At 40.9% G+C, this 15,836-nt stretch overlaps 3 protein-coding genes across 7 annotated transcripts in view; all 3 read left to right on the top strand.

Annotated features, from left to right (window-relative positions):
• The window catches only part of LOC142348749 (putative peptidylglycine alpha-hydroxylating monooxygenase 1), a 65,728-nt gene extending 54,235 nt beyond the window's left edge, over positions 1–11,493 (top strand). For all 3 annotated transcript variants that reach the window (XM_075400233.1, XM_075400232.1, XM_075400234.1), the window contains exon 6: positions 10,473–11,493. In XM_075400233.1, the coding sequence (XP_075256348.1) occupies positions 10,473–10,719 (247 nt within the window). In that variant the 3' untranslated portion in view covers positions 10,720–11,493. The remainder of the gene's footprint in view (positions 1–10,472) is intronic.
• LOC142348751 (target of EGR1 protein 1-like) overlaps positions 1–15,836 on the top strand; it is a 588,447-nt gene that overhangs the window by 188,607 nt on the left and 384,004 nt on the right. The gene's annotated exons all lie outside the window — the stretch shown is intronic.
• The window catches only part of LOC142348750 (UDP-glucose 6-dehydrogenase-like), a 338,711-nt gene that overhangs the window by 188,602 nt on the left and 134,273 nt on the right, over positions 1–15,836 (top strand). The gene's annotated exons all lie outside the window — the stretch shown is intronic.

Here is a 15,836-nt window from a genome sequence, read left to right as displayed (position 1 = left end):
ACGCATATTAGAACGTATTTAAATCTTATTTGGGACGATTTATATGCGTATTTGTTATTTAGAAATACTCGATTCTGATTGGTTAATATTCTTTCATTTACTACGTAACATCCTCCGGCCCGGAAGAAGATGTTGGGAAAACTGGTACAAGTTTTACAAGCGGGCGGACGAGTGAACCGGTAGACGTTCGTAAAACGGCGGAGCGCGCGACGCTATCGGAGCCGTAACGGAGTTCCACAATCCAAGCGGTTGGGTAGTAACCCCTAGGGTTGGTTTCCTCAACTATCCAAACCAAGTCACCGGTCTTAAGGTGTTGCTCGGCAGGCGTCTGCCACTTAGAGCGTCGGTTCAGCGTCGGTACATACTCTCTGATCCAACGGGACCAGATCGCATTAGCGTATGACTGCGCACGGACGTAACGTTTACGATGGTCGAGCTCATTATTACCGACAACAGACGGAATACCGGTAGAGTATTCACCTAAAAGAAAGTGGTTGGGCGTTAAAGCGTTCAAATCGCGCGGATCGGCGCTTACGGGTGTTAAAGGACGCGAATTGAGAGCATTCTCCACGAGACAAAAGGTGGTATGCAGTACCTCATCCGTGAGGCGACGCGTGCCAAGAATAGTATACAACACGCGCTTGAAGCTGCGTACCAACCTCTCCCAGATACCACCTTGATGTGGTGCACTGGGTGGATTGAACCTCCACTTTATACCTTTGTGAGCGAGCTCAGCTGCAATGTTGACAACGTTCCACTTTTCAATACTTTCTCGGAGTTCTTTCTCCGCCCCAATAAAGTTAGTGCCATTGTCCGACCAAATCATGGCAGGTGTACCCCTACGTGACACAAACCGCTCAACTCCCATAACACAAGAACTGGTGTCCATGGATGGAACTATCTCGACATGGACAGCGCGAGTAGTGAGACAGGTGAAGAGGAAGCCCCACCTTTTCTCAGTAGTACGGCGGACAGTAACATAGAATGGCCCAAAGTAGTCAACGCCAGTGTTCGTGAAGGGAGGAGACTGGTAAGCAAGTCTCTCCTTAGGTAAGTCAGACATGATTGGTTGCATAGTTACAGCTTGGAATTCTCGGCATCTCAGGCAGTGTGCTTTGATGGAACGCAAGGATGATCTTAGTTTCAGTATTGTATAGTGTTCTTGCACAATTGATCTTAGGTATTCGACGCCTTGATGATAATGCTTTACGTGCGTGTGTTCAAGGAACAGTTTTACAAACGGATGACGTGCGTCTAAGATGATTGGGTACTTTACGTCAAACCCAACTTCAATTAACCGCTTAATGCGGCCCGAGGAACGGATTAGCCCATTTGGACTAATAAACGGTGAATGTGGAGCAATTCGGCTACTCCGTTTAACAAATTTATTGTCAAGAAGATCTTTTCTTTCGGCTTCAAAAGACTCTCCTTGCGCCAAATACTGTAGATGACGCTCGGCTTCGTCAAGCTCAGTAGGGTCAGTAATGCTACCATCGGGGTTACGGTAGCCGGCATGTTTCGGCAAAAGCCGGAGAACGTATGCGGCAATGCGCAAGTACTTTTGATAAGAACTAAACTTATCAAACGGAAACAATGAAGAAACAGGAGTTGTCTGTTTTTTGACAGATGTAGTCAAAGATACAGTGTCTTCTATGATGACTGCTTTGTTGACGCCAAGTTTGATGTTATTAATGACGTCTTTGTTCGGTACGAAAGGGAAACTTGAGTTAGATAAGAAATGTGGACCATTGACCCAACTGCTTAGTTGCAAAACCTCAGCGGACATTCCACGCGTGCCAGCGTCAGCTGGATTATCCTTAGTTGCGACGTGGTTCCATTGGTCAACGCTGGTATACTCCAAAATTTCACAAACGCGGTTTGCTACAAAGATTGGTTGCTTTTCATTAGAGTTTATCCACTGAAGAACGGTCGTGCTGTCTGTCCACATGAATACTTGGTTAACAGTTACAGTAAGTGCCTGAATAATTTCGTTCTTCAGCCGAGCGGCAAGTAGAGCTGCTTGCAATTCCAGTTTAGGGACAGTCATTATTTTCATTGGCGCCACGCGCGCTTTCCCCAAAACAAACGCAAGCTCTGTTTTTATCTTGCCCGTAGGGGTTGTTACTCGGGCTCGAAGAAATGCGACGGCACTAAAAATATCCTGGGAACTGTCACCGAACATATGCAACTCTGTATTATGAAAGGGTCCACTAAAGTAACTTCGAGGAATTTTGATGTTTTCAAGCTTTGGTAAGTCCGCACTCCAGACCAAAAATCTTTGAACCATGTCCTGTGGGAGCTCGTCATCCCATTGCTGTCCTGTGACACGCCAGATGTCTTTTAAGAGCAATCGCGCACCGACGGTAAACGGTGCGACAAGACCAATGGGGTCAAAGACTTTCGAGACAAGACTTAGGACCAAGCGTTGCGTGAGGGACTTGGTGATAGCGCAGCTTGTACCCCTACTCACAACTAAAGTGTCATTAGTGTGATCCCACTTTAACCCTAGCACATGCGATGAATCCTCCTGACATGAAACAATAACCTTGGGCTCAGTAGATTGAGGCGAACCATCAATTCGATCAGCCAGATTTTGCACATTGCTTACAAACTTTGTAAGCTTGAACCCACCGAGATGGAGAAGATGTACCAATTCCTTCGATCTATTGATGGCTTTCTCAGGAGACTCCACTGAGTCAAGGTAATCGTCCATGTAGAAGTTTTCAAGGACGGCTTTTGCAGCTTCGGGGTAAAACTTGGCATTGTCTCTCGCAGTGCGTTGTAATGCATAGTTGGCGCATGTGGGTGAGTCCTTAGCCCCGAATATATGGCGCGTATATTGATACACTACAACGTTAGTTGTGGGGTCCTCCCGCCACAGAAAGCGAAGTGATGGTTGATCTGATGGTAATACACCAACCTGTAGAAACATTCCCTCGATGTCGGCAGAGACGGCATATGGATGTTGTCGGAAGCGAAGAAGTACGTAAATAAGGTTTTGGAGCAGATCAGGGCCAGTGAGCAAAGATTTATTCAGTGAGGCGCCATGAAATTTTGCTGCTCCATTGAGCACCCTACGCATCTTACCCGGTTTGTTCGGGTTTAAAACCGGATGGTGGGGTAGGTACCACTCTTTATCGGACCGATTCTCAACCTTGTGAGCGTCCGGAACCTCAATTACATACCCCTTGTTTAGGTCTTCCTTGATGGTACTAGTATACTTCTCTCTAAGGTCTTCATCCTTAGCCAATCGTTTTTCGAGAGATTTTAGTTGCACAAGGGATGAGAAGTAATTATTTGGGAGCTTGGTGTTATCTGCTGCCCACAGCATTCCGACATCGTATCTCAGGCCATTGTGTATGGTGGTACTCTCAAGGATTTCGTGAGCCCTTGCGTCTGCTGCAGATCTTGAGTCGACCTGCTTGTTTGCCCCGAATGATTCAATGTCGTACCATGACTTTACTTGACTTGCTAACTCATTGTCTTGTTCGATATTCACTTTAAAGCACGTTGAGGTTAAACACGAACTTGATGGTAACGGACCGCTTAAGACCCAACCTATGGGCAAGCGTACGGCAACGGGTGAACGCTTCTCATCGGCAGAGAAGTATTCTAACGGGCGGATGGCATGATAGACATCTTGTCCGAGTATCATCTCAATGTCTTTATAGGAATATGTTACGGGATCAAGGACTGCTAAGTGTGGGTAAGTCTCTTGCAGGGCCTGTACATTAATTATATCTGAGCCGACGTTCAGACTCTCTTTAACGAAAGGGTTGACGGTGAATGGTTCGAAATCTTGTTGTTCTCTTGGTTTCACAGTAACTTCAACAACCCTAGTATCAACTACTTCTTCGGTATTAATACCCTTGACAGTTAGCTTTAGTGCTTTACCGTGCAAACCGAGTCTATCTGCGAGACTACCGGCCACCCAAGAGTTACTGCAGGCGGTATCACACAAAACTAAAGCCTTGGTATCTAAACCGGACGAATTGACCAACTGCAATTCAGTCACCTGAAGGAGCCCCTTAACATCAGTAACAGATGACATTGTTGTGGTCTTATTAGGCTAGAGTTGACTAGAAGCTGCTTTACTTTGCCCTGTGTTGCCAGAAGGTTGAATGGTATTGGAATTTGTCGACTGTTTTGTTGGGAAAACCCTATCTGCTCCATGCAATAGTGTGTTATGCGAACTATTGCACCCTTCTGCTCGGCACTTTCTTGGTTGAGGGCACTGGCGGAATGTGTGCTTGTCCCGTAAGCACGAAAAGCAAAGTTTATTATCTGCCACCAACTTAGCTCTCTGGGTTGGAGTCTTTTCCTTGAAAACTCGACACTCCCATAGCCGGTGGTTACCTTTGCATACAATGCAGCGAGAGTAAGTGTTTGTGGAAGAAGATGGCATTTGCTTCTTTGTTTCCCTTTGTTGTGAATTTGATGCAAACACTTTTGAGGCTGTTTTGGTCTTGGTTACTGAAGTGCTGTTATCTTCAGGCCTTGCCTTGGTTGCGCTTTGTTTCATAAGATCGTGGGCCTCAGCCTTTTCTTTAAGCCAGTCGTTAAAGTCAAGGAGGGTAGGCTTAACCCAGTGCTTCTTAACCGTAAAGAGTGACCATGACTCTTTCATGTTTGGTGGTAACTTCTGTACCGCTTGGTTAAGTAGGGAAGCGCTCTTCAGGTCAGCATCATATGATAGTGACTTGAAAACCCCAACGAGGCTGGATATGGCTGCAGAATAGTTAATGATGTTATCACTATTGTGCATTTTAAGAGGCGGAAAGTTGCTTAGTTTATCCAAGTGTGCACTTACGACTGCCTGTGGCTGGCCAAATTTACGTTCCAAAGTCCTTAGTGCATCCTTGTACATTAAACCACAGTAAGCAAACTCGGCGATTGCAATCTTTGCTTTACCAGTGACGAGTGTCTTAAGGTATGTCAATTTAACGTCATCAGTGAGCGTTTGCGAGTCAATCGCGCTTTTGAATTGACCATACCACTCGTGCCATTGCAATGGATCGCCATTATACTGAGCAAGTTTCCATTCTGGCAAGGGGTCATTTTTCTTGCTGGTTATTGCATCAGCTAATTCCCTAATCAATGACGCATTGTCCGGTATCGGAGGGGCAGGTGCAGACACCTGCGGACCACTCCAACTCAACGGAGTGGGCCCAACATAAGGGTATGTTGGCTGAAAAACCGGAGTGGCCAGACCAGATACAATATTACTTGTAGTTGCAATCGGGTTTTCCTGATGTGTGCCGGATGGTGATTGCATATCAATCAAAATGGGTGAATTCGAATATATTTGTTGTGGAAAATTAGTGGCTGATGGTGCAATGTGTGCCTGTACATTTGGAGCAACATTATTTACGGTGGTAGCGTCTTGGTTGACTAATGACGGTCTGTGCTGTGGAAAACGCCAATGACTCATATTTGGCACAAAATTTTGGCCGAGAGGGATATTGGGCATATTTGGGACAGGAGCAGCAACGGAACGTACAGCTTTGTGTACTGGGTTATTATTATTCTGGAATGTTTTGACGAGAGGCTGATTATCCAAGGTGGCTTGTGGGATGGGAGCAGTGAGGTTAGGTGCAAAGACTGGGTTCGGAATCGGAAGGACGTTAGGATGAGCGGGTTCGGAGTTGTGCTGTTGAATGTTTGGACTTGGTGGGGCGCTTGGGTGCAGGGGAACGTTGATTGCGGGGGCTGGATGATTTGTTGTCGGAAAAGGAGGAAGAGTGGCGTTTGGTGCTCGGGGGACAAAATTAATTTGTTGTCGGGGGCATATACGCTGGGCCAAATGATTCTCGGGCAGACTTGATGTTTCAGGTCCCCTGGATTGCGAAATTTGAAGTTGTGCGTTGGGAAAAACCTCGGTTGTAATATTCTGATTTTCTTGTGGTGCGAACGTCTGTTGTGGAATGGGCTGTTGAATGGGCGGTGAAGACGCCCCTGGTGCGTGTACAGAAGGCGGCTGACTATCCACGGTTCCTTGGTTAGTTATGCTTGGGAGCGCCGTGCCTTGCTGGCCTGTTTGATTCATTTGCGCCCTTAGGTGCGCCTGGTACAACGCCTGTGTGTTAGCAGCAGCCAAAAAATTTTCAGGTGGAGTATAATAGGGGTCGAGTTGCTGCAAGGTCTCATTGCTTAAAATGTAATTGCCTCGACAATTTTTTGGAATGGAATGCCTTGAAATTTCAGTGTTCTGATCTTCCACTGTTTTGCCGTTGTTGTGGCTAGGACATTCTGGAGGGTCAATCATAACCTTTGGTTCGCTAGTTTTCTCCTCATTGTGAAAACTTAAAGCAAGTGAGGTGTTGATCCAATCTTGGACAGCCTTTTCACTTCTCATTGAGCTCCTAGCACTTGCAGTTGTTTCAGATTGGCTACCTTTAGAAACGGCGTCCAGCAATTCAAATTCTTGCAGAGTTGCCTCTGCCAACCGTTTCCTGTTGTTTTCCTCCAGTTCATCCAATTCCATTTGCTTTTTCTGTTTAGCAAGGCGAATGGCTGCTTCATTCTGTTTTTCAATTTCTTCACGCTTCATCTTAGCAATTACGTAATCATGTTTACGCTGACTAGATGTTTTTGACGATGTCATAATTGAGGGAAGTCTAGAACGAATGGAAGCCCTTGGTTCCTGGAACTCACTCACTTTATCATCCGCAGAGTTGATGTAGTTTCGTGCTGAAGTGAGTATCTTGTCATTCTTAGTTGTCATTGCTTCCAAGTAAGACTCTAATGAAGGCACAAGTGCACTTGGATCCTCTGTTTTTCCAGCAAATGCAATCAGGTCCTCATTTTTGTCTACAACAGTCATAAATGCTTCGTTGCACTTTGTTACTAGGCGTTCAACTTTCACTCGCCTACTTTGACTATTTATACAATGAAGAATATCTTCATGTATAGCATGCAGTTCGGCCTCACGCTTTGACCTGGCAGCGTACAACTTTTTGACTTTTTGATCAAGACTATTAGACATCATGATGTTATTATTTCCAAAGACCAGCAATCCTACCGCTGCACACGGTTATATTTTATATGCACACTCCAAACAAACCTAATACACGCAAAACGAACCCAACGCAAAAGACACCAAACACAGCACACTGTAGACAGTCTGTAAAACAAACCACCCAAAGAGCAAAGAAGGTCGTGGAGCACACTGTGCCCAACAAAAACAGAAGTGGAGCGCTGAACGCTATGCGCTCAACGCGGAGGGAGGCAAAGGACACACGGGAAGTCGAGCGAGCAACGCGCGACGAAACGGAGACGTTACGAACGGAAAGTCGAGCGAGCAATGCGCGACAGAACGGAAACGGGAGGTGCGGGAAAACGAACGAAACGGGACGGTGGGAAAGAACGGGCGGGAAATGAGTTCGGAAAGAACTATGTTAGCAGACCACAGCAAAAACTCAAGCAAACAACCTAGCCGTAACTCCAGAACAAACTTAAGTCACACCCTAGGAAGAAGGAGAGAAGCTACTGCAAGACAATCTAAAATAGTTCATAATGGGTCTATAACGACAAATTTAACGACAAACTAATTTACGGCAATGCAGTAGTACACTAAAAGGATGCAAAGGTCAAGAAATTTACTAGCCGTAACTCCAGAATAAACTTAAGTCACATCCTAGCAAAACCCAAACCAAAACAAACAATCAGCATACTAACGGTATTAAACAAACTACAGCAAAATTGAATGAACTATAATAGTGTATTTGTAGACTAAGACAGTTGGAAAAGTCAAGAAACAATCCAGCCGTAACTCGAGAATAAACTTAAGTCACACCCTAGAAGGTAACAAGACCAAACCAACGAGCAATCATACAGGTACACACAAACAGAGCAGCAAAATCAAAATACTACAACAGGAGGGCTAGTAAATTAGTAAAGTTGAAAAGTCAAAGAACAATCCAGCCGTAACTCGAGAATAAACTTAAGTCACACCCTAGAAAGCTATAAGACCTAAACAACAAACCAGCATACTAGCATACTCAACATACTACAGCAAAAACAACAACATACTTCATCACATATGACATACTACACTGAAATCTGGAAAAGAAGCGGAAGAAAACGAAAAGCGAAGTTTTGGGAGAGCGACGTTATTGAGAAAAAAAATCGTAACACGGAAAACTAAAACGAAAGGACGAAAAGGACGCGGGCAAAACGGCTCATAAACGATCGACGAGAAAAATTATGGGAATTCGATATTTTTTTTTTGTAGGCCGGAGGTTGTGAAAATTTTCACAACTTTATTGTGTTTACGAACCTTCTTGCTGGAAAATTGTTTTTTTTTTTGACAAAATTGTCAAAATTTTATGCTTTTGTTCAATTTTTTCTATTTTTGGTCAACATTTCTGCAATTTTTTGAATACGGAACGGTAATCCAGTAAATTGGACGGTTTTAAACTCAAGAATACGGTTTATCAATATTCGGTATTGATTTTCTAAAAGTTTTTAGAATGCCTCAAAATTGACCAAAAATTTTCAAAATTGAACAATTTAGCATTATTTTCTAACAATTTTCTTCATATCAGAGGTTTTTTTTTGATATACGAACTGACTTTATCCCTTTTTACAAATTTTCGACAGTTCGACCAAAAATTTTCAAAATCGATGTTTTTTTTTTTTTGTCTCAAAATTGTTTGTGGGGGGGGGGGGGTTAATGGTGACCGATTATCTGTATTAATGCGCTGATACCGTTAACTTATTTTTGTTAAGGCACTATATCAAAAATTTCTGTTAGGGGTTGGAGTTTGCCGTCTAAATCAAATATAAATGTATCGCACTCAAATTAATCAAAGAAATTTGTGTGGTTCTGTCTTACAGTTTTTTTGTCGGTTTCTTCTTTGGAATCCATTCTGAACTTTCCTGTGATGACCAATGTGAGGGACTTTCAATTTTCCTGTGATGACCAATGTACCCTCAGATAATGCTGACAACTTTCTGTTTGTTAGGCTCCCTTCTTTATCTGAGCAAACCCTGTCAAGTACATTTTTGACCCCCGTAGCAGTGAAGTTTCGATATCTGAGCAAACCCTGTCAAGTCCATTTTTGACCCCGTAGCAGTGAAATTTCGATATCTGAGCAAACCCTGTCAGTCCATTGATTAAGCGGGTACTCATGACGATAAGGTTATTTCGATAATTGAGGCTCCACTTCAGTTAAGTTTTTTATTTAATCAGTTTATCACATTTAGTGTTCGCAAACCGGTCGCGGCATCAATATTAACTCAGTCTAAAACTGTAGTTCGATGATTTAATTCAACTTTTTTCGACATATAGCAACGTATAGTTTCAACGATCAATGCAACGTGTCAGTATCAGTAATGTACAAAGTAACGATCAAGACAACAAGTGAAAACTTAGACGGCAAGGTTTTTTCGATGCTCTTTTACTGGTTTTTTGTCTGATGTCATTGACGTCAAAATCCGTTCGTATTCAATCGGCAATTGTCTAGAAAACCTAAAAATATTAAGCCGAAAACCAGCTTAATCGATACATATCATGGTTATATTTACTTAAAATTAGGTTAAATGAACTTTTTCGGAACTTTCTACGCATATTAGAACGTATTTAAATCTTATTTGGGACGATTTATATGCGTATTTGTTATTTAGAAATACTCGATTCTGATTGGTTAATATTCTTTCATTTACTACGTAACAATTTTTGTGAAGCATTTGCATGAGTTTATACATATCTCAGGGGTATAGACATGGTTTTGAGCACATTGAGCAACTTTTCTGTAGTGTTGGCTACTTTTTTCAAATTATTAAACTTCTTTGTCGTTCTTACTTCTGTTTGTCCCTTATATGTGTGGCCAGATTTCCGTTAACCTGCAATTTAGTTAATCTCTAGAAAGTAGATTTCAGAATAAAATTGAATTTGAAGGCAATTTTAGGTTGATTTCGCAATCTTTTTCTTTTCCTGTCATGTTTTTTGTCGTTTCTGAACTCAGTTCATCAATATTATTTTAGCTCGGTGCTGCGTTTAAGCTTAATTTTTAACTTTGCAGTTTTAGTTTTGACAGACAGCATAAGCTGTAGTGAAACTTCATTATTTTTTTATTTCTGTTGAAATTCTATGGGTTGTTTTCTCTGTGTTTGCGGTCGACCCCTTGACGCTGATCCTAAAAATTTATACGATTTGATGGCTTTTATTTTTTTAAAATTTTCTCTAAATTTGTAGAACTGTGTTTGACTGACATTAGTCAATTGTTCTGCTGTTCAGTGTTTTCAGCTTTTGTTTCAGTTCTTTGGATTGTAATTCATGACTTATCCTGCCATGTTTTTTTTCATTTTATGTAATTGTGTTACCTTTAACCATTTCAAGTTTAAAAAATCGGGTTTATTTAGCTTTTTAAGTTTACCTAATATTGATGTTCGACTTAAAATACATATAAAACTTATGCTATGTAATAATGTTCTCAATAGGTATTAAATTGTCTCTATTTTTTCGTTAGATGTCTGTACTCGAATCCCTCAGATCACACAGTCCGAATTGGAGCCACAGTGAATGACGAAATGTGCAATTTCTACATCATGTACTACACTGAAGATGGAAACGCGAAAAACGGACAAGATGTCTGCTTCTCAAGTGGGCTCAGCACTTGGGTCAACAAGGAAATCATTCTGGGCAAAGTACCCAAATGGGTCGACGAGTTATCTCTGAAATTGACCAAAAAAATGATCGACAAGTTGATAAGTTAGACGAATATCAAAAAAATGTGATCAAAGAGTTGGTTATACCAGAAAAGAACTGCTTCCTTTTTAACACCCCGTGAAGAAATTTCAAATAATTGTGAAAATTGTTGCTGATAATACTGTTATAACCAAACGTGAACGTGTAGTTATTTCATGTGCATGGCCGCATTCATATAAGGAAGCCACGAATAGCTAGGTAGGACAAAATTAGGAAACAGTTCAAGATGATCAAATTATGTTGATTTCGTAAAAGAAATTAGCTTCTTAAACATGTACTTACGCGAACATGATAGGACATTACTGCTGACGCTGAAACAAATCATTGAAACTATGATTCAATTTATTTGAAATGTTTTGAGGAACATTGGAAGCAGAAAGTCCCCCCCCCCCCCCCCCCCTCATCTCACCCCGCGCTCTTCAAGTTGAGTTGACTAGCTGTCGGTCGAATTTTGTTCAGTTTAAAAAGAAGCAATTTCTTGAGCAACTTTTCACTCTTGTCGCTGTTGCGATTGATGTTTCTTGAAACACTTCCATATTTAATAAAATATAAGTTAGATCGATACTGCAGTAAATTCCATAGCATATATATAATATATATTTGTCATATCAGCACTACAGCTTACCACCCCCACTTCACGACAAACAGGTCCTGGGGACTTGTGTTAAAAGTTAGAAAGCCGTGAAAACTCATAGAGAACATATAATGCATCTCAAAGTTATCTATTGATCAAAATGACGATATCTAATTTGGTGAATATCAATAAAAAGCTGCCAAATAAATCTGTTTTCACCTCATCTATTATTACACTGACCAGTTTTAGCAATAGTCCTTTCCTCGAGTTCTTTCCTCGAGTTTTTTTAATGTTTTTTAATGCGAAACTTAAATGAATAATTAACTTGGTTACCATGACTATGCTTATCAAAACAGCAGATCAACGGTTTAATGAATCAATTTTCATCAGACCGTTTCATTTTCAAACACATGAAATGTATGTTTCTATTCTCCCCACTTTGGTCAAGTAAAAATAAAAACTCGTACTTGAAGATGATATCTATATCCCCTAATTAGACGCGTTTTGTATGTTTCGGTTTGGTTGTTTATGTACTTTAAATTTACAAAAACATAAATTAAATTAAATGCTAGTGTTAATTTGAGTGATGCAATACTAAAAGTTTGTCATGAGACATTTTGCCTCTCTAAGCAGCGCTTCATAACTATTCAAGATCATGGTTCATTTACGCAATATTATAATAATCATTAAACTTTTGTGAACTTTTCTAAGAAATTTTGGTTGGTGATTTGGTTGTTTGTTTTCTTTTGCACCTCTTTCAAGCATATTTCACCGACAATGTTACAGTGTGTTATAGTTTTTCCTATAGTTAGGTGTTTTGATTTTCAAGAGGGACACAATTTTGATTTAATTGTCTGCTTTATTTTTCGTTTCCTATTGCTAATCGCATATCATCTTGGTTCCTTCACACTGTTCAGATATTTTTTTGGAATTTGGTGCAGATGATAACATGCAAAAGGATTTGCCAGCCGGAATTCTGCGCACGAATTTTGTTTTGGAACGCACGAAAATCTGGATACAGGAAATTTTGAAGACATGAAAGCCTGGGCATAGGAGGGCTTTTTGAACACACAACAATTGTTGAGCTCACGGTGGTCTCGACATGGGTATTTTCCGCTGGGACCGTCTGGACATAGATATGTTTCGTCTGGGACGGTCTGGACATATCGACGTTTGGTCTGGCACATCAACCTGAGAAGCAATTACGATGCTTTTTGCAATCCATTAGTTGTTGGTCGTAAATTAATTTTTTAAGGAGCAATATTAAAAATAGAATAACATTGCAATAGAAATTTTTGTCTTGCTCTCACTAATATTTCCTAGGATGTCGACATGTTTGTCCCATGTTCTTTTGCTTTTATTGAAAATATTTGGCAGAATTTTAGAAAATCGTTTTCAGTATGTAGCGCTGTGCACGTACTCCAATTAAAAATACAAGATATTGCTACAGTGAGCATCTTATGCGTATTATAATTATTTTTTCCTCTAAAGTCATACAGTTAGATTACTGAGTGTTCATACTCCAGGATGGGTTGGGCGACCCGAGCCAGACGTGACCAGGCCGACTTGAGTTGGACACGGAGGGACAGTCTGATTATAGCCCCACTTAGAGTCTGAATAGTCTAATCATAGTGTGACAAAGATTCTGGCTAGTTTTGTGGCACGGTCTGAATAGTCTGAACACAGAGCTTTTTCCAGGGTCTATAGGGTCTGATAACACCCCCTTATGGAGTCTGGAAAGTCTGCTCAGCACCAAGATGTCAAACAAAGAAAACGGAGAATTCTCTGAAAAAAGAAGAGATATTTAACTGCCAGATGAAATGCTTTTCGGGGAACTGTTCCCAATTATTCGTGATGAACATCAGAGAGCACGCTAGTGACTATGTTTTGGGAATTTCTGTCAAGTTGACAAAATTTCATTGTTTGGAATTAACAATTGTCACTGAAGAACCCAGTAAACATATTCCTAAAATAACGTCTATTTTCTGCAAAAAATTCCATTATACCAAAGAGTACTGCCATTTCAACAGTTAAAAGTGTCAATCAGGTTACCAAGTGAGCTGAACGTGATGAGTAGTGAACCGTTCACTGAACTGAAACATTCACTGAACGTTGATGAGTAGTGGAAGAGAAAAATGAGTGATCCCTGCGGACAACAAGTTTTTGAAAAGATCAGTAGACAGTAAAGGTCAGTAGACTAAATATCCAAGGGTCAGGCCAAAGGGGAGGTGCACCCGAGTTAGCGAGGACTTGGAAATGCGAGGCTATGCCGCAGGCCGTTTTGAGTAGGGACTAGACGCCTTGTTGCCTGTGCATGGACGAGGTCCGCGGCCTCCCCGCGGGGCCCCCTGATTAACTACCGCTAGCTCAGTTTGTGGAGGTTAGCAAAACGGACAGTCTGAGGATTGAGCCCTGAACAAGCCACCTTGAACTTAAAGCAAATTAAGTTGACAGAAGAGAGCGCGGTTGTTGTCAGTGACACGCTGTCAAAAAATGGACATTGCAATCATGTCTCCCGACTTCTTACTGTGGAAATGTCTCCAACCAACGACTGCGTCCGTGAACATGAGGTTAATGCTACACTGCATGAGCGAAAGGTGATGGGTAGTGGAGAAGAAAATTGAGCGTGATCCCTGCGCACAATTAGTATATGAACGGATTACCACTTAGAAAGATATACTGTGTAAAGTTCAGACAATCTAGATACAGTGATAGATACAGAAATAAATATCTCATAGCAATATTGCAACTCTCACCGCAGAGCTGAAAATGATAAATAAAGGCTACACTGTATGGCTGGTCCAGACAACACACGCTCTGCTACTCCCAAAAGATTGCCTTGATGATTCTTGAAGCCCGATAAAAATTAGAGGTTGTCCTCACCCGCCGTTTCCAATAGGCTAATAGACCAGGAAAATGAAATTCAAGGAGACCTAAGGCTCCTCACAGGACTCAACTCCTCAAAGAGCTAGACCCCAGATGGTCCTAGCACCAATGTTCTGGTTTACTTTGGCTAATAAATATTTCCTCTGAAGATCAGTATACTAAATACCAAACGAAGGCTCCGGCCAAGGGGTGGTGCACATCAGTGTTCAACCGGAGTGGGTCTGGCACGCCTCGTGCGCGAAGCAAATTCGTCTGGCCCCCTCATGCTTGACTCAAGTCAGTCTAGCACCCCAGTGCGCGACTCAAGTTGGTCTGGCAGACCCAGTGCCTCACTCAGGTCGGTCTGGCATCGCAGTGCACGGCTCAACCCGAAATGATCAGAACTGGTTTTGGCTTGTATGGTCTGCGCAGAGCTGGATTACGTCGCGCATTTCGTCCTGGGACAATTTATATTCGTGAAAAACAAATTTCTGAAAAAAATTGATTAGCGGAGTGAAATGCAAAAACTCGATGTATAGGAAAATAAAGTAAAGGTCAATTGAAAAAATTTCGCAAAAAGGAGACTGAAAGTGCAAAATCAAAGTATTTATGTTCGCTGGTAGTGTAAAAACTAAGAATCATATAACAAAGATAAATAAAAATTGTATTTATGATTATCGGCTCTTCAGCTGCAGTTTCCATTATCGTCATGGAATGTCTGATTCTTTGATGGTGGCTATTACAACTTGTATTGTAATTGATAATTTACAGATTCGGTACAGTATAACAAACGTTTTCAGTTGATGTATTTTATCGAATAATATTTAACAGCGAAATTTTAAGGTGGTGTTATTAATTAGGCTTTTCCTCATCAATGAAGGGCATCCGCTAGCTGCTTTGCTTGATAATCACCGAATTGATAAAAAAGAGTCAACGAAAAACTTAAATGGGCTATAGAAAAGTTATAGGTATCGCAAGAAACGAATGCGAGCAAATGTTTATAAATCTACAACAGAGAAAGAAAAAAAGTGACATATATTTTTTTGGAAATGAGCTGAAAAATTTGAAAATGTTAAAAATTCAGCAGCCTGTGGATCACCGACTATCCATTTATATGTTCGTTTTCTGAAAAAATACCAAAATTTTTAAAATTTACAAAAAAGAAATTCTTTTATTTACAATTAAAAAGATCTACAATTGTGGACCTAATGTCAACCTTTCGATGATTAAAGTAATATAATATGTAACTTCTGAACAAACTTTCATGATAATTACAGCCATGAAGTCAGCGTTATCACTTTTCGGAATATGCTGATTATAAGTCGTAGGATTGGTTTTCTCAGAATACGGTTCATCTGACAATAACTGAAAACTTAGCGAAAAACATTTACTCATTTTTCCGATCAGACGCAACGCTTGCCAATCATGTGGCTTGTTTTGTGATCTTACGGGTTTTATTGTAATTTTCAGTTTCAACTTTTTCATGTCAGGAGTTTGATTTTATAAAAACCAAAATTACCTTTACTAAGGATTAGTTTTCAGTTGAGATCCATCTGTTTGAATTGATTCAGAAATGTTATGCCATATAAAATTTTAAAGGAGAGAATTTCACAGGAATATTTTAACTGAGGCCTCAAATTTGATAATTTTTGCATATATAAATGTTATTTTAGATCCTCAGTTTTG

This window comes from Convolutriloba macropyga, chromosome 10, assembly GCF_964194025.1.
Source record: "Convolutriloba macropyga chromosome 10, txConMacr16.3, whole genome shotgun sequence".
Classification (NCBI taxonomy): domain Eukaryota; kingdom Metazoa; phylum Xenacoelomorpha; order Acoela; family Convolutidae; genus Convolutriloba; species Convolutriloba macropyga.
The sequence above is the reverse complement of the archived record's forward strand: the minus strand, read 5'-3'. Positions and strand labels throughout refer to the sequence as shown.